Genomic DNA, 22,488 nt, shown 5'->3' on the forward strand with positions numbered 1-22,488 from the left:
ACAAGATTGCCCACATAGGAGTCGGCTTGTCAATCTGCTTACGAAAGTGAGTTTTACTCGCTGAATCCAACGTCAAATGGCGTTGACGGTCTAGGCAAGACACGTATTGCCACGATATAGAGATAGTCAGGTAAACAAAGATTGCATTGGAGATATCTCCTTTCTACCGAGTGGGGCGTCGAAAGACTAGAAGTTTGTCCTCGACCAAACCAGTTATAGAGATGCATGCGCCTGTAAGAAGTGGACTTCGGATAACGTTCGCCCTAGATACTTGAAGTATCCACGCCTACACTTCGTACGTGCACATTGTCAACATTATCGACCCGACGTCTCTCAAAGTGTGTACACCAATTTCCCGCCGCTGACCTTGCCCGACTTGGACTCCTGCAAGCCGACCAAGACTCCCTGCAGCCCGCTGCCGCCTTTGTTCGATATCACAGGGGGTGGCTTCACCTTGCCGTTCGCCAGCAGTCCACGACTCAGCTCCCAAAACATCTTGCCAAACTCCAAGTCTTGAGCATTGGCCTCATACGTCTGGAAGAAGCCAAAGGGCTCACCGAAGACGGTGTAGTACAAACTCGTCCCGATCTTGACGTGAGGGTTGGCTTGCAGCACCTTCTCGGCTGAGATGGGCAACAGGTTAGCGATCGAGCCGCCCTTGGTCGACAGCGCCTTGGCGCAGAGGATACCAGACTCTTCGGTGCTCTGGCAATCCCATGCGAGTGTTAAGCCGTTTTGAGTATACTCCCGGATATCCTTGCTCACGGTAGGGATCCGGTAGTCGAAGACGATGTCAGCGCCGAGCGACTTGACAAAGTTAAAGTTGTGTGGCGAGGCTGTAGTGATGACGCTGAAGCCGGAAAGCTTAGCGTACTGGATGCCAAAGATGCCCATGGCGGTGCTTCCACCGTTGATCAAAATAGGAGCAGACTTTTCGGCGGGCGATGTGGGCAGTGGAAGCTTGAGCGTCTGATACAGAGCTTGACCCTAACGAATGCGTTTCTCGCATTAGCCACTGTTATCTTACAAGAGGAACATTCTTGAGCTGTACGCACGACGGTGGTAATAGCAATGCCGAGGGTAGCAGCCTGTTCATCAGAAAGGTTGTCGGGGATGAGAATCTGCAGATCACTCTTCACAACAATATACCTTGCGAAGCTGCCATCAACTTCTCTCAACGCGTTCCTTACTCCTGTCAGCACATCGTATTGAACTTTTCTCAAAAAAAGACAGAGACGCACGAGCCATTAACTGGGCCGCAAATCCGATCGCCCACCTTGAAGCCCTTGGTGACACCAGGCCCAACTTCGACCACGACGCCGGAATAGTCGCAGCCCACCCAACTACCGGCACAGCCAGCGTGGTCGGCGGCTTCCACGTGCTTCCAGTCTGTAGGATTGATTGCCACAGCAGAGGTTTTGACGAGAAGGTAGTCAGCCGCTGGCAGGCCTGGGACGAGGACGTCAACCACCTGGGCATTTCCAGCAGAAACAGTCTTGACTGCTTGATTTTGCGCCATTGTGATTCGATAAGATCTGGTATTTTTGAAGTAAATTTTGACAGTGTAGCGAGAGTCCGTGGAAAGTCCGTCTTATATGAGATGCAATCGAGCTCATAGGAATTGCAGATCGAGTTGGGCAGTACCAATCGTGGATCCAGGATTCGTTCGGTCTCTTTATATCGTATGGCTTTAGGGCGGAATTCCTCCGCCGTCTCTACATCACTTGAAGATTGCGAAAACAGAATCATGATAGAAGGTTCGTGTCGTGGCAATTGCGCGGCAAACACCCCAGGCGATGGGTGCCATTACCAAGCTGGACCATAGAACAAACTGGAAATTTTGACTATCTACATAGCGTGCCTTGAAGTTCGCCAGTGCACTTCTAGAGGATGCCAGCAATGAGACTATCGAGATCCCTGTGACAGTGCTTGGCATGGGGCACGTCCACACTACCTGGGTGCGTTGCCTTGCATACTAAGCTCCATCAACCTCAAGTCTTTGGACTGGCTCTGACTAAGTGTGCCCATTTTTCGATTTGTACAACCGGCACTTTTCTGCACCCGTCCGACCAACAGCTCGAAAACCGCGTGAAGAGAATATCTCGACGAGAAGTTTTCCACTTGGTCGGTGACTCCAGGGATCGTACTGCCATCAATATGTAATCAAAAATTAAGCTTGGCAATAATGCCAGTTACGAGGATTTCAAGCGGCCACTGAAGTATTAAAGCGAAAGGTAATTCCATCTGAATATGGATTGCACAACGCTTACTCGTCTTTCCCAATAAACTATTTCTTAATCCTGAAGTTATCGCTTCGCTCCATGAATACAGGCATCATGAAGTCTTTCAACCTCATGGCCCTCGCGCTCTCGCGGGCACTTGCCGTTCGCGCAGTATGCTCTTCGGTCCTGCGAGTCGAGAATTTCATCAGTTCGGGCCCGTCTCTTGACATGGTCTCTTCCTTGATTATTGGCTCCGAGGCGGCTTTGCTTATCGACATGCCCCTCGCGGTTCCGCAGGCCGAGGAGCTCGCGGCCTGGGTGGTCAAGACCACCGACAAGCCCCTAGTGGCCGCCTTTACCACACATTTCCACCCCGACCACTACCTCAGCGGTTCCGCGTTCCTAGCTCACTTTCCCGAAACAAAGTATTACGCCAACTCTAAGGCTGTGGCCCTAATCGAGAATGAAGTTGAGGAAAAGGTGAAATCAGGGCAATTCCCTTTTCTACCTCCAACTTGAAGACTAGAGTCGCTAACACAGTTCCCCTCTACAGCTGAAAGTCTGGAGCGGCATCCTTGGAGCCGACGCTGTGGTCGAAAAGGCCACTGTCCCAACTCCCTATGACTTTACCTTTTTCGCCCTGCCTGGCAACGAGAACGAGCCCATCGAGCTCCTGAGTCCTCTGGTTGCCGACACCATCGACGAGACCCTCTTCTGGATACCCTCCATCAAGACCCTCATTGCCGGCGACTCTGTCTATAGTCACACCGTCCATCTCTGGCTCGCCGACTTGCTCTCCCCCGCGCTGACCTCCGCCTGGCTCTCGACCCTAGACTTTATTCAGCACCTCAAGCCGGCTGTCATCATCCCCGGTCATGCCCTATCTGTCGAGGGTTTCGGACCGTCCGTCGACGTCGAGCATTCCCGCAGATACGTGTCCTTCTTCCAGAAGGAGATCGAGGCCAAGGGTTTAGACTTCTTTACGCCCGCGGATATTGTCGGCATGCTGGACGGCGCGTTCCCCGGCCTGCTCAACGGCACGTCCCAGACCTCCAAGACGCTCGTTGACATTAGCGGAGACCAGTTCGGCCGCAACGGCACTCGTCAGGTTCACTATGTTGACCTTGCCTCATATAACAACACCGCCGAGCTTGAGGGCTGGAAGCTCTAAGAAAAATTCCAGAGACTCGCAAAAGAATATGATTTGCTTAGACCGTGAGGTGGGACTTTACGTAGTTGGGGCACGATATCACAATGTAAAATGCGCAACATTGCATGCCCAGCTTACCTTAAGGTCAAAGGATGCAGGCTACGTACGTTAGAGGAAATCAGATGTTGTTTCTTCAACTCCAGGAGCATTATCCGGGATTTTGAATGTGACCCCTTCTGGTCATGGCCTTGAGAAGGTCAAGGAATATAATACACCAGTCATACAGTAATACATCAATTCACGCAGTGAAAGCTTTCGACATGGTGACGCTTTCAGACATTCCTTCTTACTCAAAAGCTGTTTTTCCTATTATCTTCGTACATGAAAAGCTGCGTACACAACCATTCCTGCCCAGTGCTAGGCTGAACATTCATTCCGTCGAATTTTTCACATTCTCTTGGCCTGAATATGATAAAATCCTGGCGTCCCCGTACAGGGTGCCCTAACATCCCCACGCGTGGTTAAAGCAGATGCTAGCGGCTGAGATTGAACAAGTGACCATTAGGCTCCATAGGCCTTGCCAGGTGTACGCTTAGACACCACGCCGGCACGTAGGGATCGATATGCATAACAGCCTTGCCTTACTCAAGCTATTGGAAATGTAACTGTTCGCATGAAACCGTCAGGAAGGATCGGAGGCAGCATCTATCAGGTTAGCAGTGCTGACCGCGGCTCACTGACCAACTACTGAATTACTATTGAGAACGTCCTTGTGGACGGCATGAGTGTCATAATGGAATCTTAGACGAATATTAGCCAAGTCTCCATAGAGCTTGTGGGAGACCGCTTCAACTGCAAAGTACATCGTGTGTACGAAACTATAGATTCGTAGCACTAATCTCGTATACGACAATCTAGACCCCACTACTACCTTGGCTTCTTTGATCAATTCAATTGGGGGTGGTGGTTAAACATCGCAGTCTTAAATGGCAAAATCAAAGACAGGCGAGTTAATATCCTTAGTGCTTACACCTTCGAGAAGAATGGCAGACAGCGTAACATCGGCTGGATAATGTGGCAACTTGGAGAACAAGGGCCGTCCCACCGGCCGGTCGGGCCCTGGTGTCTGTTGATTCTAACCCATGTGTCGTCCGGGGTGTCACGCTGGGGCTGTGATATTCCATTTGCGACCTGCCCTATGAGAACGCCTAGGACTGTGGGACAGAAACCCATTGCACGGGAGCTTTGCCACATTCGCCGCTCCCCGACTCTTTGCACACTGCACTTGAATAATCCTTGCTAAAGACCCGTCGAAGGCAAGGGCTGTTGGGCCTGGCGGTGTTCTCGCGCAGAAGCGCACCGTTGAACAACATGCGATCAATTGGACTAGGCGATGTTTGTGCAGTAGCCCGAAGGCAATGAACTAGGATGAGTTGACAGCAGTCCGTTGGGCCTGAGCCTTTAAATGATTGGAAACGACCCTCTAGTCCTGAGAAAGCTTCTCTCTCGATTGTTGTGCGTCTCGTCATTCAACCTGCCGACTCTCTCGACTTTGTGCAATGGCTATCATTCGTGGTCTGAAAGCAGCAGCTTGGATCGCCCTTGTCTTGGGCCAAGTCCAGCTTGCAAATGCTGTGCCAGCGGCTGCCAAGTTCGCCAAGAGAAACACGACGGATCTCCACAGCTCTTACGACTACGTGATTGTGGGCGGAGGCTTGAGTGGCCTTGTGGTTGCCAATAGACTCACCGAAGATCCGGATGGTAAGCGAATGACGCGTTCTTGAAACAGCGGACTGACGTGCTGCTAACCGACATCTCTAACAGTAACTGTCTTGGTTGTTGAGTATGGAGACTTCGACGTCAGCTGGGACGTAGCTATCCCCTACTACGCTTCTAACCTACACCCCAACGATTTGATCCAATTCTTGTCCATCCCACAACCTGGATTGAACAATAGGACTTCTGGTGTTCAGACTGGAACAGTAGTTGGAGGTGGCTCTACTGTCAATGGCATGGCATTTGATCGCGGCTCGAAAGCCGACTACGACGCGTGGGAAGAGCTAGGCAACCCGGGATGGAATTGGGACAGCCTCTTCCACTATTTCAAAAAGGTGTGCAAAAATCGACGGTAGAAATAGGGCTGAACTACTTGTGCTGACGTCTTTCCACAGTCATCTACATTTACGCTTCCCGCGCCCGAGTATGTCGAGAGGTACAACTTTAGTTACGACCCGAGCACCTATGGTGATGGTCCTCTCCAAGCTGGCTTTCCCTCGTGGCAATGGCCCGACAGAGGTACGCGAAAACTTGAAACCCTCCTAACATTTACAGAACTCTAATTCAAAACTAACATGAATGCTTCCTAGATCTTCAAAGAAAGGCCTGGATTGAGGACATTGGCGTGCCTGTACTCGATGACCACGGTGCCGGAGGAAACAACGTTGGCCTGGCTCAGCTCCCCCAGAACCACGACCCAAAGAACGTTACTCGGTCGACCTCGAGAACAGCATACTATGAGCCTATCGCCGAAACTCGCAAGAATCTCAACCTCCTTGTGAAGCACTATGCTTCGAAGATCGAGTTCGAGGATAAGAAAGCTGTCGGCGTCAACATCATCTCACGCGAAACTAACGCCACAACATTGGTGAAGGCAAAGAAGGAAGTTGTCCTTGCCGCCGGCGGCGTTCAGACGCCGAGAGTCCTGCTCCAGAGTGGCATCGGCCCCGCTGGGCTGCTGGAGTCTCTCGACGTCGATGTAGTCGCCGACCTCCCTGGTGTGGGTAGCAACTACCAGGATCACGCATGGATGTTGATGTTGTATACGTACGGTAACCCTCCTGAGCTTGGGAGCGAGGCCATGAACGATCCGGCATTCTTCAATGCATCTGAGGCCGAGTACTTTGCCAATCGAACTGGGCCCTTCACTCACGCTCGTGGAAATAATATCATCTTCAGATCTCTCCAGGATCTTACTCCGGAATATGAAGCTCTGTCAGCGTCTGTCGAAGCCCAGAACGCGCTCGACTTCCTTCCGGAGATCTACTCAGAGCACCCCGAGCTTCTAGAGGGCTTCCTATCTCAGCGTGAGGCTCTCACCAAACTATTCCGAAACCCAGAGGCAGGCGTGTTGGAGATCCCCTTCGGAGGCTTCTCTGGTGGCGCAATTGCTTTCCAGAAGCCTCTGTCTCGTGGTACCATCAAGATCAGCTCAACCAACCCTGACCCTGCCAACCCGCCCATCATCGACTTTGGTACCCTTCAAAATCCCGTTGATGTCGATATTGCAGTCCTCAGTGTCAAAGATTTCCGCAAAGTCTGGGATACTCCCACTTTGGCGATTAGGGAGGCCGTTGAGATCTCTCCGGGTGTCAACGTCACATCTGACCAGGCCATTGCTGAAGCTATTAGGAACTCCCTTTTTGCCAGCTTTGCGCACCCCAGTGGAACAGCGAGTTTGCAACCTTTGGAGCATGGTGGCGTTGTGGACCCCCAACTTCGTGTCTACGGTGTTGAGAGCCTGAGGGTGGTTGATGCCAGTATCATTCCACTGATTCCAGCCTGTCATTTGCAAGCGACTATGTATGCCGTAGCTGAAAAGGCTGCCGATATTCTGAAGGAGAATTAGCTCACACAAATACATATTCGCCGAGGTATCCTATCACGCTTTTGATGCTTATGCTTGCGAGGAGCTTCCTTGTCACGAATTAGGAGATTCCACTGTTGCTTTTTGTTAACGGGATTGACAAAGTGACGGTAAGTTTGATCATCGTCCTGGGGTGATCTGAACATGCCGGACCTGCATTAGGCATAGATCAGGAACGCCACCAATCCAAGCCGGATGATATGCCGCCTAGACCAAAGACATGTGAAAAGGATTGAAAGTCCGATGGTCTTTCACTAATTGATTGGGTGGTCTAAACGCGTTTAGATCCTCAGCTGTGGTCGATCACAGCCACATGGCTTTGCCTGAGAGAAACGGGCTGCATATCTTTCCGTTCGCAAGCAAGCCGAGCCACTGGCACGATGGAGCGGCCGCTCGCATTCCACAAGCCCGTTAAGCATGGGTTTCTTTCACAACTGAACCGCTGTATGTAATGTAATGGAACCAATCTCGTCATTGCTTCAATGAAAGGAAGCGAACCTCAAATGTCGCCACGCGAATGTTCCCCTGAGATTCCCATTCTTCGTACCCCGCGGCTCTTATATTCCAACCCTTCGTTCTTTCGATTTGGCTTCACTAGCCGTTGATGTTTCAGCAATCCTTAATGTTGAGTGAAGATGAGGACCTTTGGCCCACTCACTTTTCTACTGTGCATTATCACAATCGCAGCCGGAGCCATTCCTAGTATCTCCGATTATCCTCCTTGCGCAGTAAGAACGTCCGAATCCCGTCTTAGCAAGGTTGAAGCTGATAGATCTAGGTTACCTGCATCGTTGATGCCCTACCTCAGTCCCCATGTACTGGTCTGAACCAGACTTGTCTTTGCGCCGACCCGGTCTTCAACGACAATGTTGGGGCTTGTGTTAACTCTGGATGCACAGTCAAAGACGGCCTCAGTAAGCATGGAATCAATTTACTCTAGAAGTTTCAGACTCTAACAGTGATACAAGTCGTAGCAAATATGACGTGGGCCAACTGCGGCTTCCCGTTGACCGACAACACAGCGATACCCCGATTCCTCACAGGTACACTCTTCATCTTACCAGTCATCTTCATGTGTATACGGATCTTGAACAAATTTGTCAACCCATCTCCTTGGGGCGCTGATGACGTTTGCATCTTCATCGGGTTTGTAAGTCAGATTCTGGACTGTCACGTCGCTGCACCGATTCTGATGTCCAAACAGGCATGCGCGACGGCTTTGGTGCCTATTGTGTATCGATGTAAGTGCACACCCTACTCACTTAACAACCACCCAAATTATAATCGACTGACATTGGTTGCAGTACTGGCTATTGGTCTTGGGAGGGACATCTGGACTCTCCAACCTTATAAAATCACCGAGTTCCTCAAGGTAATATCTGAACACTTGATATTTCGTGGGAGAGAAAAAAACACCGAATTCTTGAGGGTTGTACAGTAGTTTTAAGACACTTAGACTAACCGTTGCTTAGATTCTTTTTAGTACCCAGATCTTCTACATCACTGGCTTGAGTACCATCAAAGCGTCCATCTTATTCTTCTACCTCCGTATTTTTCCATCTGTTCGCTTTCGCCGAGTATTATGGGCTACACAAGGTTTCAATGCTTTGTTATTATTCTTGTACCTCATTCTCACGTTCACTCAATGTCGCCCACTCAACAAATACTGGCTTGGATGGGATGGAGAACAAGCAGGCGTTTGCATGGACTTCAACAAGCTCGTCTTGACTCACGTTGGCTTCAACATTCTCTTGGATATTTGGATGCTGGCCCTGCCACTCACACAGCTTTATAAACTGAATCTCGGATTCAAGAAGAAATTAGGGGTCATCTTGATGTTTTCTGTTGGATTATTGTAAGTTCCACCGTGGGAGGAAATGTATTCAGACTGCTGATCATGTCAAATCAGCCTCACCGCAATCAGCGCTCTCAGGATTCAAGTCTTGGTTCACTTTGCGACCGCCAATAACATCACTTGTAAGCTCCATCCTTATCATTCTTTCCATCTTCATTTCCCAGGAACGATCCAAACTCATATTTGACTCTCTCAGCTGAGGCCTTGTGGGTCTATGTCTGGTCCCTTGCGGAACTTGATGTTGGTGTTTTTGTTGCCTGTATGCCTAGCGCAAGTCAACTCTGGAGATGCACCTTCTCAAAGATCAGAACGCTCTCACATAGATCTGACGAAAGGTCTGGATCAACCACTGAAATGATTCCGTCGCCAAAGAGGGCCAGTGCACCAAAGGCTCGGCACTTGTCTCTGGAGTCAACGTCGTCGATATTGAATCGGTCCCCGGTCTGACGACATTTCAGATGATTGGCTTTGCAGAAACTCAAACATCTCTTAGGGCTCAACCTTGGCACATAAGAGCAAGAAGCATTAGGTTGGTTTCAACCATTGAGCGTATATACGTATTCTATTATTGTAGTTGTACAGATTTTGTAGCTGCGGAAGAATACAAAGAGACGTTAAGTAAGCTCAAGTGTCGCCACCAGCCAAATTGATGAAAAGGTCTTTCAGCCGGTGAAGCAGCATTCTTGCTACTGCTTGAGACGGGTTTTCAAAGCCACCTCGGCTCATACGCTAGGTATCGCGCTGCAGGACGATAAATGCTAGGCTGCTTCAGGCGCTTTCTTCGTCATTGGATCGCTTTTTGTTCAGATCCTGGTCCACGACATCATTCAACACAGCCAAGCCATCCCTCTCGGCACCAATTCGAGCTCTTTTCAGACGCCGAGTATCGGACTCCGTCTTCCTCGTAGCCCACCAGGTAATCAGCGTAACAATGGCACAGCACCCAACCAGAGCCATTGCTGCTGCGAAACTTGTCTGATAACGCGGCGCATACTTTGACCTGAAGATCTGAGGCCCAATAGCACCTCCGATTTGACCGTAGCTGTTGACAAACCCGATGCTGAAGGCCGAACCTGTGGCTCGTGAAGTGGTCTGGACGCGCCAAGGCCACATGAGAGGGAAGAAGGCGGACGTAAAGGCGTTGCCGACGAGCGTTGCGGCATAGACGGCGCCATTGGACGGGTAGGCGACCAACACTCCGTAACACGCGATCACGACAGCGAAAACGCCCAAGGGGTAGAGTGGCCGCGGTACCGTTCCTTTGTCAGCAAAAAATCCTGTTACTCCGATGACAAAGATGGACAAGAGCGAGATTGGCAAGTTGAGTAACTGAGCTCGGGCTATGGTGGTAAACCCAAGATTGGCAATGACCGTTGGCTGATAGAAACGGACACCAGATGTACCGACAGTAAATGTGGCCCAAATGAGAGTGAAGAGCCAAAGACGTCGATCTTTCAGAGAGTCCACAATTTCGCTGAAATTGAAGTTCATCTCTTCAGCTCTTGGGGCATTGGGTGGAAGCCGTGCTTGGATAAAGGCTTTCTCCTTTTCAGTCAGCCACTTCGCAGTGGGAGGGACTAGCACAAGACATTGTTAGAATTATAACAATCGGTAGCAGGTTCAAAAGAGCTCGAACTGACAGTCAGGCAGGAGAAAATAAACCGCAGTCCCTAAAACGAGAGTAATGAGCCCTTCCACGAGGAATAGCCTATGCGATTCCGCTGTCAGCTTTCAGGAAGCCCATTTTCAGTGATGTCTTACCACTGCCACCCTGACAACCCTTTTGATCCGGAGACAGTATCGAAGGCAAACGCGAGAATACCGCTGAAGATTCCGGAGAGATTACCGAGGACATCTTCCTCGTTTGTTAAAATTTTCGCCCGGCGATGAGAATCGACTAAGGGGTTACTCACAAAAGTAAAGCAGCCGAATCGACATCTCGTCCGGTCTGTACCTGCCGAGGAGTTATTCAATCAATCGACTGGTAAAGCTGCTAGGCAAAGCTTACCAATAGGTCATCTGAAGTATGACTCCAGGAAACATTCCTGCTTCGAACTATGCATTGTTAGAAATGTCGGTAGCTTTGATGAGATCCCACAAAAAGACTGGACTTACTGCACCGAGCAGAAATCGGGTAGCGTAGATACCGCCTTTGTTGGTGACAGGAACGTGGCAGAGAAGCGCAATGCCCCAGGAGATCATTATCCTCGATTGCCAAGCACTCGGTCTGAGTCGCTTTAACAAAAGATTTGAAGGCGCTTCCAGAACAATGTAGGGTACCTGGACCAATTAGCTGCAAGCTCGGTAACTTAGGTGCGGCTCAAACATAGTACATAGTATAACACCGTCAAAAGATTGTACTCGTCAGAAGTCATATTAAGCTGCGTCATGATGTTCCTTGGTGTTCCTTTGTTCATGATTCTCGCATTCGAAATATTGTCAGAGTCGATGTTCTTCATCAGGAAGAGCAGAGAGCATATTGTCATTATCCTCAGGTCGACACGTCGCATGAGCTTCTTCTCCTCATCAGCTGTGAGCAGAGACCTGGCTCTCATTCTCTCGGCATCAAAGCCAGAAACATCTCCGCTGATCGATTCGTCGATTTGCTCCCCACGTCGAGCAAATGTCAAGCCGTCTTTGCTGGCTCCACCGCCGCCAGACAAAGAGTTCGTCCTGGTTGAGATATCCTTCGTGTCGGCCATTATGAAATGATGGAGGAATCTAATCTCTTGGTTGGCCATCCAAGGTTCCGAGTCTCGAAACGCAAAGGCATTGCGCGGTTTTGTGAAGCTTGCTGAATATTACTTATTGAGGGCTGGGGTCAAACGATTCTCTAGTCGCCAAGAACTTCACAACAAACAAGACTGAAAAGTCTGACGGAAATAAGCCGAGCCTGCATTCATCTACCGATCATGTCATCTTTCCCGAAATCGCGAGCAATGAAGATAACGGGGGTGTCGTGCACCATTACTGGCCACATGTAGACATATGCATGGATTGTCTCAAGTGTGCCAAGAGGAGACAAGTAGCATCATTTGAGCCCGGGAGAGCCTTCCGCGATAAGTCTTTGCTTCTTGATCTCTTCCTGAGAATCCTTTCGTGGGGGGCTTTGACGGGCTGCTGGGGTATCTATTATGATCATTGGGCAATTCACTGATGACAGTGCTGTTCAACTAAGTAAGCGGACGAAGTCCGTCGAAGATCCTTGCATTCGCAATCATACCCCGCGATGGCGAGATACGGGCATCTCACGCTAACAACATCAGAGAGGCCGAGTGCGGAGATGCGTCGTTCGTGGCACATAAGATAATGAATGTTTCGGTGTCGTGTGGAGTCGCGAACTTATGAAAGTCTAGATGGTGGACTCTGCATCCACGTCAGTAGCATCAACAACTGCTCAAAAGTTCAGCTTCGACTCCAGCAATGGCTGCAACGGTGCAAACAAACCCAGTGCGTCACAATTATGAGAGTTCCACTCTTCCCGTATACCACCAGGTCCCAGAGACCAAGTACGAACGTGAGCATACGAGGAGTCAATATTTGCTATCAAATATGAAGCTTATTGGAAAATTTCCGCAGTTGAGTGGGCAGACTTAGTCACACTTGATCTTTCAAAGTTTGACCAGCCGGGTGGCAAAGAAGCTCTCGCAAAACAGCTCTTTGATGCCATTCAAACCATTGGATTCTTCTACATTGTCAATTTTGGTTTGAGTCAAGGAGATGTCGACCGCCAATTCGCGATAGGAAAGTCTGTCTTCGAACTACCCACCGAAGAAAAGCTCAAGTATCGTGCCGACCTAGAAAGCGGCGGTTATAATGGGTACAAACCGCTTGGTCTAAGAGTGAGTGTTCGAATCGTTGTTATGGAAATGGTTCTCGTCATCTTCCTCATGCTGAATCTCGTGATCCAGGAAATCCGGCCCGGAGTCTTTGACAACACCGAGATCTTCAACATCCCAAAGTTCATCCCTGCCTACGAGCGCCCACAACCCGATGTGATCGAACAAAACAGAGCAGAAATTGAACATTTCGCACGTCATATTCACAACGAGATTGTGAACCGGCTACTTACGCTGTTTGCAATCATACTGGAGCTACCCGAAGACCACTTCGCTGCCCGCCATCGTTATGATGAGGCATTGTCGGACTGTCACTTGAGATACATGAAGTACCACGCGCGAGATGTGAAGACCAACGAAAGACTGGAAAACGTTTGGGTCAAAGGCCACACTGACTTTGGGAGTCTGACTTTGCTGTTCAGGCAGCCTGTTGCAGCTCTCCAGGTGCGAGGTAAAGATGGCAACTGGAAGTGGTATGTTAATATCTCGCATATTTCTTGTGGAAACCATATTAATACCAAATAGGGTCAAACCATACAACGGTAGCATCACTGTGAACGTGGCCGACGTGCTAGAGTTTCTGAGTAATGGGTTCCTGAAAAGCAGCATTCATCGCGTCGTCGCCCCACCCCCAGACCAGGCGGAGATCGATCGTCTAGGTGTACTGTACTTCGTGCGGCCTGAAGATAGTCTCGAACTAAGACCGGTTCAAAGCAAGGTTCTCCAAAGGCTGGGCTACAATTCTAATGAGAATGCGGCTGTGGCTGGAATCACAGCTGGTGAATGGGTGAAGGCTCGTGTCAGGGCGGGCGTAACTCGATGCCAAGCAAGAAGTGAGGTCTCCGAACAGGAAATTGTGAAAGGGGTGAAGGCTAAGTATTACGACTAAAGGTACATGGAGGTGAATGAAGAAGTGTTGAACATGGGAAAAGGAGGATCAAACTTTATATGGACATTGTAGTTTGGTGCTTAACGTGAACCGTCCTCAATCATCATTGACATAATTCTCAAACACATCCGCGTAAAATTTCCTGCCAACATCCCTATGACTCCTAACCTTCGTCCTCAACTGGCTCTCCCCCCAAGTCTCATATTTTCCCTTCAAAAACGCCGAATCAATCTCCCTCCCCTCTTCAGACTCCGACACCAACCCCCTAATCTCAGGCCTCGCAAAATGCTCCCTCAGAGACCCCACCGCCTCCTCCTTGGTAAGATCCCTCCTCACCCCCTGGAAAAACGGGACGCTGAACCTCTCAAGATGCCCAGACAGCACGCGGTGAGTGGTAGCCTTGCACACCCCGTTCGTCACCACCTCAAACGCCTGACCGATATTGACAACAAAGGAGCCCGGGAGTACTGGTACGTCGATCCATTCGCCCGTCTTGTTGAGAGCTTGTAAGCCCTTGATGTGCGGCGGCGAGGCTTGCAGGAGGAAGGTCCACCACCCGGACGAGTCCTTGTGTGGACCCACGCCTTGGCCGCCTGCTTCGTTTTCCGGGAGGCCGGGGTAGTGAACTAGTTTCAGGCGGTGTTGGTCCGAGAGATAGGAGAGGAAAGTCTCTGGCGGGAGAGAGAGTGCTTTGGCTACCAAGATGAGGAAGCGGTTTCCCAAATCTGTCATTTCCGATATGTACGATTCAACAATAGGACGCAGCGCTGGGTATGAAGACGGCCACTGCGACTGATAGATCAGAAGACTAGCCCAAGAGATGGGACAGCAAAAACAGCCATGAAATATATATTCTCACCTGATTCGGCCCACGAAGCCGCTCTCTCAGCGGCAGACCCTTCTCCAGCCCGCTCGGTAACTCCGTAGCAAATTCGACCTGTTCCCTCCGATCGCTCTTCCCCGCCGTCGTCTCCGCGCCATCACCGCTGTATCCCAGAAAGTGCGGGGAATTGCTTAGCTCGATCTCGGATTTTGCTTCGGGCGGAAGCGCGAATAACTTTGGAAGTGCGCCGACGACATCAGAAATAGTCTTTTCGGGGACTCCGTGGTTGATGATGTACAAGAAGCCGACGTTGGTGAGAGCGTGGCGCAGATGGGCGAGTAAATCCGCCTCAGTTGCGGGGTCTTGGGCGAGGGAGAGGTCTATTGTGGGTATTTCGCTGAAGCTCCCTGTGGGTGGCATGGTGCGCTTGATTACAGCGAGAGCTCAGTTGCTTAGACCCGGTTCTGAATTAAAGTCGGTTGGGTTTGATAGAATGAATTAGGTTGACTTGACATACTTTTCGGGTTAGCAATGACGTTCGAAAGCTTCAGGGTTCGCGGTGAACAGGTCCGCTGCCGGCGCCGGACCCGGAGGCGGCGGGGATGGTGCGAGTTTGGAGGTTGCGCACGTCATGAGCCGACCTATATGATCCCGCGGCGAATACCTAAATTGCTGTATCGAGAAGGAATAGGTACGTACAATGAGGGGCACTTAGGGACGCGAAACCCAAATGCCATTTCCAATACTTCAACCTACTACCTTACTGCACATATAATACACTACTTAGTACCCATGTACCTGCATAGAAGAAGCAAGTTAACAAAGCTGGTTTTCTACGGACTTCTTGTCAACCAGTTGACCAAAAGGAGACTACGTTTGACAGCAGCGTTCTCGTTTATGCTAGCAACCCGCTTACCACACACAGCTCACTCTCACACGAGGCCTCACACCATCTCCAATTATGCACCTCCAACACCCGGTCTGTCGGCAAAATCTGCGAAAAAGCAATTATCGCAACATCACCAAACGACAAAAGGTTTCAATGCCCAGAGGCGGATTCGAACCGCCGTCAACACGGATCGCTGTATAGAAGAACCACAACGTATCATCCTAACCAACTAGACGATCTGGGCGATTGATCGTGATGATTTGATGAAGTTTTGAGCGTGGAAACGGGCTCATTAGCCCTAAGCGGCCCCGCAGCGGGACTGCATTGCATCAAGTCACGGCAGAAACCCCACGTTGGCGGGCCTCGATCATGCAGGAGAATGAAAAGCTTTAAGAAAGACTTATTAGGTACTTAAGTACGTAATCGATTGGCGATGTTCGACAAGGTAAGCATGCCGGTATATGTGTTTTCCACTCCGCAAGTCGGAGCCTCATGACTTAGTCACTTGGCACTGCGCCGTTGCAGTTACAGACGGATCGGACTCCGACGTCGCCTTGAGCGTCACCACCGCCGTGCTCGCCGCATCGGACGCGGCGCCAACCGAAACGTACGCCGTCTTAATCTCGCCGAACTTGGCCGTGACAAGAGCATTGGGCAAATCCACCCGCCAGCCGGTACCCTCAACTTCGGCGCTCAGCCTGTAGACGTCTGAACCTAGGAAGGCGGAGACATCCTCAGGGTGCTGGGCCGCATCAGGGTCGACGGCGACGTAGGTGCCGCTGTTGGTCAGCTGGAACGAGCACGTCACGCCCTGGGTGGCAGCCGTGCCGTTCTTGGCGCCCGTCACGGCGCCATTCTCCAGCGAGACGTCGTGGGTGCTCGCGCCGCCTTCGCCCGTCAGAGAGCGGATAGCGACAGTGTATGAGAGGATACCCTCATCATCGCGGTGACGGTCGACGATGTAGAAGTGCAAACTGTTGGGCACATCGATAAACTCAAACTCGCTGCCAGAGTTCGTGCCTGCGTGGAAGAGCGCGTCAGCGAGCTGACGATAGTCGCCGAGGGTGATCATCGCCACGGAGCCGTTGGGCCGGTAAAAGTCAATGAGCTCAATGTCCTCTGGGTTTGCGTCGATAACCCACTGGAAGGGCTGGTTGTCGACATTCTTGGACTTGCTGAGCAAGACACCAGAATCCGGCTGGAAAGAGTCTGATCCCATGCGGTCCACAACTTCGATGTCGTAGTTATCCCAGCTACCGCCGTCGCAGAGCACTTCGGTCGTGATGTTACATGCCGGGGATCGGTCGCCATCCATGATAATGCGGACACCCATCAATCCATCGCCCGGATCGACGGACCGAGCAACCAGGTTGGCAACAGCAACTCCAGAGGTTGCCAGCCCTTCGCGAGACAGCCACAGGATATCAGTCTTGTCAATCAGTCCGAGCTGGAACTTGTCGCGCAAAGTATGCAACGAGCCCATCGACGCACCCTTTAGCGCAGGGATCTGCCAACGGGTATGGGGACCGCCGGGGCCGTTGAAAGAGCCGCGCGACATCATGGACCACGGCCCGGTGTATGCTCTGCGCAGGGGAAGACCATACGGGTTATTGTAGTTATCGCCGATATCGAGCAAGTGGCTCAGCTCGTGGGCGTAGACAGCCATGCCAGAGCTCTCGCCTTGAGTAGACGAGCCACCACCGGCGTTGGGCCAGAGTGTCGATGCCGCCGCCCAGGAGGTCCAAGGAACGTAACGTGTGCGCGCATAGTTGGTCTGGGAGCTGTTTCCCTTTTTCGGGGGGCCGAACTCGTCGGGTACGTCTTCGGGACTGTTGAACTTCATCTCGCCAAACTCTTGCCATGTTGAGGATTCGTCTTGACCGGCAGAGAGAATGAAGACCAGCTCAAAGGCATCGGCAGTGGCGTTTCCGACCTCGGCACGCCAAGCGGCGAGCGCATCGGTGCGAATGTTCAGGTCGCAAGTCTCTCCCTCGGGACAGGCACCTGGGTTAAAGCCGCCATCAATCCCGTATTGATAGCCGTTGCCAGAGAGCTGGTAAGCACCAAAGGCGGTCAGATCGACTCCGAAGCGGCCGACCGAGTCCTCCATCCAGTACTCGTGAAGAGTGTGACCATTATTCAGCTCATTCGGCGTATTGAGGAGGTCGCGGTAGAAGGTTGGAACGTTCTCCCGGGGGATGTCAGCACCTGCAGGCTGAGGGTTGTTGAAGATGGTCGAGTGCGCCGGCTGAGTGATGACGAACGGTCTATCGGGGTAGTCGACGACGACCAGGGCGATGTTGAAGTTGCGGCTGGATCCCTTGCGCGCCGGGTCCGACCAATTCGTGCCTGGTGGTGAAATGAAGTCACCCCATGTCATGTTGTCCGGATTGACCCAGTCCTGGGGATCAATCGGAACGAAAGGCGTGTACGGGCTGTCCGACGCCGCAGCAACTGGGCCGGCGATGAAGGCACCGAGGGTGGCTCCCAGGACGGCCTGGAAGCCACTGTTGCCATCGCGAAACTGCATGTCGCCCAAGATGGAATGAAAGTTGAGCGGTGACGTTCGAACCAGCCACCAGCAGATGCTCACGGAAGCCAGCAAGGCAAGAGAAGAGAGCAGGCGACGGGGCAGACTGGCGATAGATAAGTACTTGGACAGCAAACGCGACGCGGTCAATGAGGTGGTACCGACCTTGCATCTCTGACCTCATGAACGTTCCTCCCCCGCCCCAACGTTATCTCATTGCGGACCTTCATTGATGTATCGTTTTGCTCTTTACGAGAGAAAGAGTGACTTGCGGTTTGCCAAGAAGTCTTAATCTCGTCGTTGCCCTTGTGCAATGGCACCTGCTGCTTCAGGAAAGAGTCCATGTCCACTTGGACGCGCTGATCAGTAACCACATGGGGCTCTTGCCGGGTGACTTTCGGGATGCTCGGTCGTGCCCAACGATCCAATACGACAGTATCTCAGATGCAAGCTTTTCGAATGCGAGAGTTAAGGCAATCAGATTGCTTGATTGAACAAGCTCAATGGGAAGTTGTAAGATGGTTCGTACGGAGTACTCCGTAACTGCAATCGATTAACGGGTGTGGGGGTTTTACGAGATGAAATCCAGGAACCGCCACGGCTCGGTTGGGGTAATCGGATTTAGGTGGCGGGGTAGGCCGACTTGTGGATCCTCAATCTCGGCACGGATGCGACCCGGCCAGTTTATGTAAGCACCCGAAAGCGAGCCCCCATATCTGCATTGTTGCTCATTCTAACACACCTATAATTACAAATCTGGATATGTGCATTTTGATTTTTGGTACTTTTCCGCCAAGCGAGCGACGAAATAATTGCCTCTGGAACATTTCGAAAGCTGTCACTCTTTATTGTCCGATGAGGTTTCGACTGAGATCATTCACCTGATATTTCATACGTAAGTGAGATACCTTGCGGTAGTTCATCTATAGAGACTCTACTCCCTGACTTGACGACCGACTGATACTACTTGAGATGGAAAGCTCTGGGCTATCCACCTCATCTCCGACGGCGTCCGCTGTAACTCCTTCCCCCAACACGCATCATCTCATCCAAAACCATCCAGAAGAGCCAACCCTTGACGTTCTCATAAGCCCATCGTCTCGTAGACTCGGGAGTTGCGTGATACCCAACCAGCCACAACACGGCAATGATGCCGCAAACGATGCCTCGTCTCACCAACTCATTTCCGCCAAACTCGGCAACGCCCAAGAGCATTGCCTCACAGATGACATAGGGCCAGTAGTTGCTGGGATGCCACACAAATCCCATGCCCGACCCAGTTTCGATTCGTCCGTTCCGAATAGTTGTGTTGCTAGGGCCCGGAAGAAAGACGGCAAGAGGCGATCTCAGCCCTGCGATACGCCACTGGAAGTAGCAGGCCGATAACATGATGATCCCGGCAAAGAGGCGGTCGAAAAGGGAACTCCCGTCAATTTTGAGAACCCATACCACCGGTGTGAATGGTACGGCGGCGGTGTAGAGAAGTGCGATGAGGGGAAGGGCGGCGAATTGGCGGGTGAGGATATTAGCCTTGCCTGGTGGGCCGGACCAGGCCGTAGAAGGTCCCGATTGTGGGGCCGGTCTCTGGCCTTTGAACGGCGGATCGTTCACCGGGGTTTCGTCGGCTTTGAAAGACACCATAATTTTAACGATAATAGGATCAAGTGAATGCTTTGAGGAATGGTGTCTCCGCGGATTTAACCCTCTAAGATCTAATCGGGCGACCTTTTGCAAATGGTCTCAACGAGCGTTACGAAGGTTGGATCTCCAGGACAATAGTACCTAGGCAATACTGAGTTCTGGGGAGAAGTATCATCTGGCATTTATACTCGCAATCCTAAGCTGTGCCACCGTTAGCGGGGGCCTGTTGCCTACTCTGCCTCAACCAAAGTTTGAAGGGATTCGGACCACGACATTGCTTACGGTTAGTTTCTAGAGCCTTCGACAGGGATCCTCAGCCACCACCAGGCAGCACACCCTATTTAAGCCCCCGCGGTGACACCTAACCTGATCGTTGCACAATCGCGACACGTTGCACCCGGCCCCCAGCCTGTCAGACCCTTCGGAACTTTGGCTTTTGTCAGGTACTCTGTTGGATTAATTCTTGGCCAGATCTTACCGTTGGTTGGTTGTGGCCGTAGGTACCTGCATGTGGATTTCCAAACGCGCATCACCTTAGCTTAAGGGGAAATCGCGTGTGCCATCAAGTGGGACTTTGGCATTTTGACTGATCTCAGCAAAGCTTTCAGTGCACACATCAGGAACATCGAAAGTGACTGAAACATAAAGAAGGGGGATTCCTACTAAAGGCGTCTTAAGTGGGGGATGGGAATACGCGACATAAATCTCGCGGATCAATCACAATCGTTGCAACGAATGATGCACCCGAATCAAAAAAGAAGGACCACAAGTCGAAAGCGATATGAAATATAGTGAGTTTTTAAATACAAGAATCGAAATTGGTCGGCTGCACGAGCGTCTCCATGGTTTTTGCGCTGCGAATTTGTAATCGGGTCGGTTAAGGCAACGGGTCCTGACCTCTTGGTAATTGAAGCCATCACGACATCTCCAAGATGTCACCCACTATCCCGTCCAAGCGCCTTTGAAACGTCCCGAAAAGGTCCTACTCTATACAGAAGAAATAAAATCAACTTCTCTCGGAGTTAGTCCAGCCGCCTTGGGCTATCGCGGTTCTACCCATCCCTCTACTGGTACGTCTTCAACAGCTCGTTGTAGTAGTTGTATCCAGTGCCCGTCTCGGGCTCAAAGGAGAAGATGTAAGAGCCCCACATCGATCCAGCGGCCCAGAACGCCGCTCCCTGCCACACGTCGCTGTTCTCCTGGAGGTAGTCGAGCAGACCGGCGACGGCCTCCTTGCACTGGGCGTTGGCGCCGCCGGCGAACTCGCCGAGAACACCGACCTTCTTGTTGGTGCGGAGCCACGCGGTAGCATCCTTGACACGCTCGACTCCAATGGTGGCGGAGACACAGTCGGCAGAGGTACCGCTGCTGTCGCTATCGAGGTACTGGTGCATCTCGTAGACGGTCTTGTCGAGAGGATCCGTCAGGCCCTTCATGTTGTCGTTGACGCTCGTCCAGCTGTGGGCGCCGGTCCAGGAGTTACCCTCGGCCCAGATCCAGTTCTCGGAGCCGGTGGCGCGGATACCGTCGATGGCGGCCTGGTTGAGCTTGAGGACGAGGTCCTGGTCCATGGAGTTGTACTCGTTGTTGGTGTCGAACACGACGTTGGCGTTGGACTTGAACTGCGTGGCCAGGTTGGTGAAGTAGGTCTTGAAGGCGGCGGTGTCGGTGATGATGTTGTTCTGGAAACGGCCGTAGTTGTGGGCGTCGAGGACGGCGTACCCGCCGGCGGAGGTGATGTGCTCAATTGCCTTGGTCAGGCCGGCGAGGTAGGCGGCGTCGAATGTGCCGGTGAGGCCGCTGGGAACGAGACGTTCCATGAGGTAGCTGACACGGAAGGTCGTGTATCCATCATTCAGGAGGGTCTAGGGCACGTAAGTAAGTTTTCAGGCCAAGTATCTACCTTCCGATTTCTGAATGACTCACCGTGATGGAGTTGGTGTCAGGAAAGACGTAGTCTTTGCCGACGGTACCGGGAAGAGAGCCGGGACCGAACTCGGCGCCGGACTGGTTGATACCGAACCACTTGAACTTTCCGCTCTTGACGGGAGCCGAAGAAACGGACGCGGCAGGGGCAGACGCAGAGGTAGGGGTGGCAGCCTTGGAGGACGAAGAAGCCTTCGTGGTGACAGGAGCAGCCGCGGTAGTCGAGGGCTTAGCAGCAGTGGTGGTAGGCTTCACCTCAGCAGCAGAGGGCTTGGCAGAAGTAGCCGAAGACTTGACGGGGGCACTCGAAGACTTGACGGGAATGACGACCGAGGCGGCGTGAGTAGACGTCGACGAAGCTGGCTTGGTGTCAACGGGCTTCGCGGATGATGACACGGAAACGACGGCGGGGGCCGAAGTCGAAGAAGGCGAGCTAGTCGTCGTGGGCACATGCGGCGCGACGTCGCTGGCGTAAGCCGGTTTGGACTTACAAGACCGTCTCGTCGATGTCCTCAGGGTGGTAGCCTGGGCCTGGGCGCTGACGGCGCCGGCGGCGCTTCCTTGAACGCATTGGCTGTAGTATTCGTTCTGGACTGTGCACGTGTAACCGGACACGCAGGTCGTCTCGCCGGTGAATCCCTTGCCGCCGCAGGGCATGTAGGGGCCGGCCGCGGCCATGGCTCCGCTGACAAGAGCGGTGCTGAGGATGAGTCCCTTCATGATGAATTCCAGATTCAGGGTAAAAAGAGAGTGTGTGTCGAAGTCTGAAAAAGAGTGACTAAAGTTTTGTGAATGAACGTGGTGATGCAAAAGAGTGTAAGGCCCTGAACGAGGGACAAGAAGAAACTTGGTGGGATGCAACGAACAGCGGTATTCTTTCTTCGAAATAGCAAGTCTGGCTCGAGGTCTTATATTCGTGTTACTCCTGGAGTTGAGATTGCCGTCCCAATGCAACCTAGACTGATCATGGTGCCGACTGGCCGGAACGGTGAAGGTCGAGATCCCTGCTATGTGGATGGGATTCGTGGGGCCACCGCACCCGCTGAATCGCCCCATCGCCCTCTCGCACCGGTTTGGCCCC

At 51.9% G+C, this 22,488-nt stretch overlaps 11 protein-coding genes across 11 annotated transcripts; 5 read left to right on the plus strand and 6 right to left on the minus strand.

Annotated features, from left to right (window-relative positions):
- Positions 1–333: 333 nt before the first annotated feature.
- On the minus strand, positions 334–1,519 carry CABS01_09105 (TOXD; the record flags this gene model as incomplete). Its single annotated transcript, XM_060542462.1, has 3 exons — positions 334–987; positions 1,056–1,185; positions 1,242–1,519. 3 exons carry the CDS (start codon positions 1,517–1,519, stop codon positions 334–336), a joined length of 1,062 nt encoding a protein of 353 aa, XP_060400743.1.
- An 817-nt stretch (positions 1,520–2,336) lies between these two features.
- Positions 2,337–3,393, plus strand: CABS01_09106 (metallo-beta-lactamase family protein; the record flags this gene model as incomplete). Its single annotated transcript, XM_060542463.1, has 2 exons — positions 2,337–2,702; positions 2,776–3,393. The coding sequence occupies 2 exons, from the start codon at positions 2,337–2,339 to the stop codon at positions 3,391–3,393; spliced, it is 984 nt and encodes a 327-aa protein (XP_060400744.1).
- Positions 3,394–4,931: 1,538 nt separating this feature from the next.
- On the plus strand, positions 4,932–6,997 carry CABS01_09107 (GMC oxidoreductase; the record flags this gene model as incomplete). The annotated part of the gene is made up of 4 exons (XM_060542464.1): positions 4,932–5,133; positions 5,197–5,483; positions 5,544–5,667; positions 5,739–6,997. 4 exons carry the CDS (start codon positions 4,932–4,934, stop codon positions 6,995–6,997), a joined length of 1,872 nt encoding a protein of 623 aa, XP_060400745.1.
- A 653-nt stretch (positions 6,998–7,650) lies between these two features.
- CABS01_09108 (CFEM domain-containing protein) lies at positions 7,651–9,317 on the plus strand (the record flags this gene model as incomplete). The annotated part of the gene is made up of 7 exons (XM_060542465.1): positions 7,651–7,743; positions 7,794–7,929; positions 7,984–8,256; positions 8,320–8,387; positions 8,488–8,870; positions 8,925–8,992; positions 9,067–9,317. The coding sequence occupies 7 exons, from the start codon at positions 7,651–7,653 to the stop codon at positions 9,315–9,317; spliced, it is 1,272 nt and encodes a 423-aa protein (XP_060400746.1).
- A 321-nt stretch (positions 9,318–9,638) lies between these two features.
- On the minus strand, positions 9,639–11,572 carry CABS01_09109 (uncharacterized protein; the record flags this gene model as incomplete). Its single annotated transcript, XM_060542466.1, has 7 exons — positions 9,639–10,447; positions 10,511–10,578; positions 10,632–10,725; positions 10,784–10,824; positions 10,879–10,925; positions 10,986–11,150; positions 11,204–11,572. 7 exons carry the CDS (start codon positions 11,570–11,572, stop codon positions 9,639–9,641), a joined length of 1,593 nt encoding a protein of 530 aa, XP_060400747.1.
- Positions 11,573–12,293: 721 nt separating this feature from the next.
- Positions 12,294–13,598, plus strand: CABS01_09110 (flavonol synthase; the record flags this gene model as incomplete). The annotated part of the gene is made up of 3 exons (XM_060542467.1): positions 12,294–12,387; positions 12,450–13,182; positions 13,235–13,598. 3 exons carry the CDS (start codon positions 12,294–12,296, stop codon positions 13,596–13,598), a joined length of 1,191 nt encoding a protein of 396 aa, XP_060400748.1.
- A 96-nt stretch (positions 13,599–13,694) lies between these two features.
- On the minus strand, positions 13,695–14,841 carry CABS01_09111 (2OG-Fe(II)oxygenase; the record flags this gene model as incomplete). The annotated part of the gene is made up of 2 exons (XM_060542468.1): positions 13,695–14,390; positions 14,458–14,841. The coding sequence occupies 2 exons, from the start codon at positions 14,839–14,841 to the stop codon at positions 13,695–13,697; spliced, it is 1,080 nt and encodes a 359-aa protein (XP_060400749.1).
- A 372-nt stretch (positions 14,842–15,213) lies between these two features.
- On the plus strand, positions 15,214–15,543 carry CABS01_09112 (uncharacterized protein; the record flags this gene model as incomplete). The annotated part of the gene is made up of 1 exon (XM_060542469.1): positions 15,214–15,543. One exon carries the CDS (start codon positions 15,214–15,216, stop codon positions 15,541–15,543), a length of 330 nt encoding a protein of 109 aa, XP_060400750.1.
- Positions 15,544–15,800: 257 nt separating this feature from the next.
- CABS01_09113 (M6 family metalloprotease) lies at positions 15,801–18,184 on the minus strand (the record flags this gene model as incomplete). The annotated part of the gene is made up of 2 exons (XM_060542470.1): positions 15,801–17,946; positions 18,006–18,184. 2 exons carry the CDS (start codon positions 18,182–18,184, stop codon positions 15,801–15,803), a joined length of 2,325 nt encoding a protein of 774 aa, XP_060400751.1.
- A 652-nt stretch (positions 18,185–18,836) lies between these two features.
- On the minus strand, positions 18,837–19,481 carry CABS01_09114 (uncharacterized protein; the record flags this gene model as incomplete). Its single annotated transcript, XM_060542471.1, has 1 exon — positions 18,837–19,481. One exon carries the CDS (start codon positions 19,479–19,481, stop codon positions 18,837–18,839), a length of 645 nt encoding a protein of 214 aa, XP_060400752.1.
- A 1,064-nt stretch (positions 19,482–20,545) lies between these two features.
- On the minus strand, positions 20,546–22,127 carry CABS01_09115 (endoglucanase 3; the record flags this gene model as incomplete). The annotated part of the gene is made up of 2 exons (XM_060542472.1): positions 20,546–21,346; positions 21,408–22,127. The coding sequence occupies 2 exons, from the start codon at positions 22,125–22,127 to the stop codon at positions 20,546–20,548; spliced, it is 1,521 nt and encodes a 506-aa protein (XP_060400753.1).
- Between the last annotated feature and the right edge of the window lie 361 nt (positions 22,128–22,488).

The sequence above is a fragment of the Colletotrichum abscissum genome (assembly GCF_030869225.1).
Source record: "Colletotrichum abscissum strain IMI 504890 chromosome Unknown Scaffold_21.1, whole genome shotgun sequence".
NCBI classification, from domain to species: Eukaryota; Fungi; Ascomycota; class Sordariomycetes; order Glomerellales; family Glomerellaceae; genus Colletotrichum; species Colletotrichum abscissum.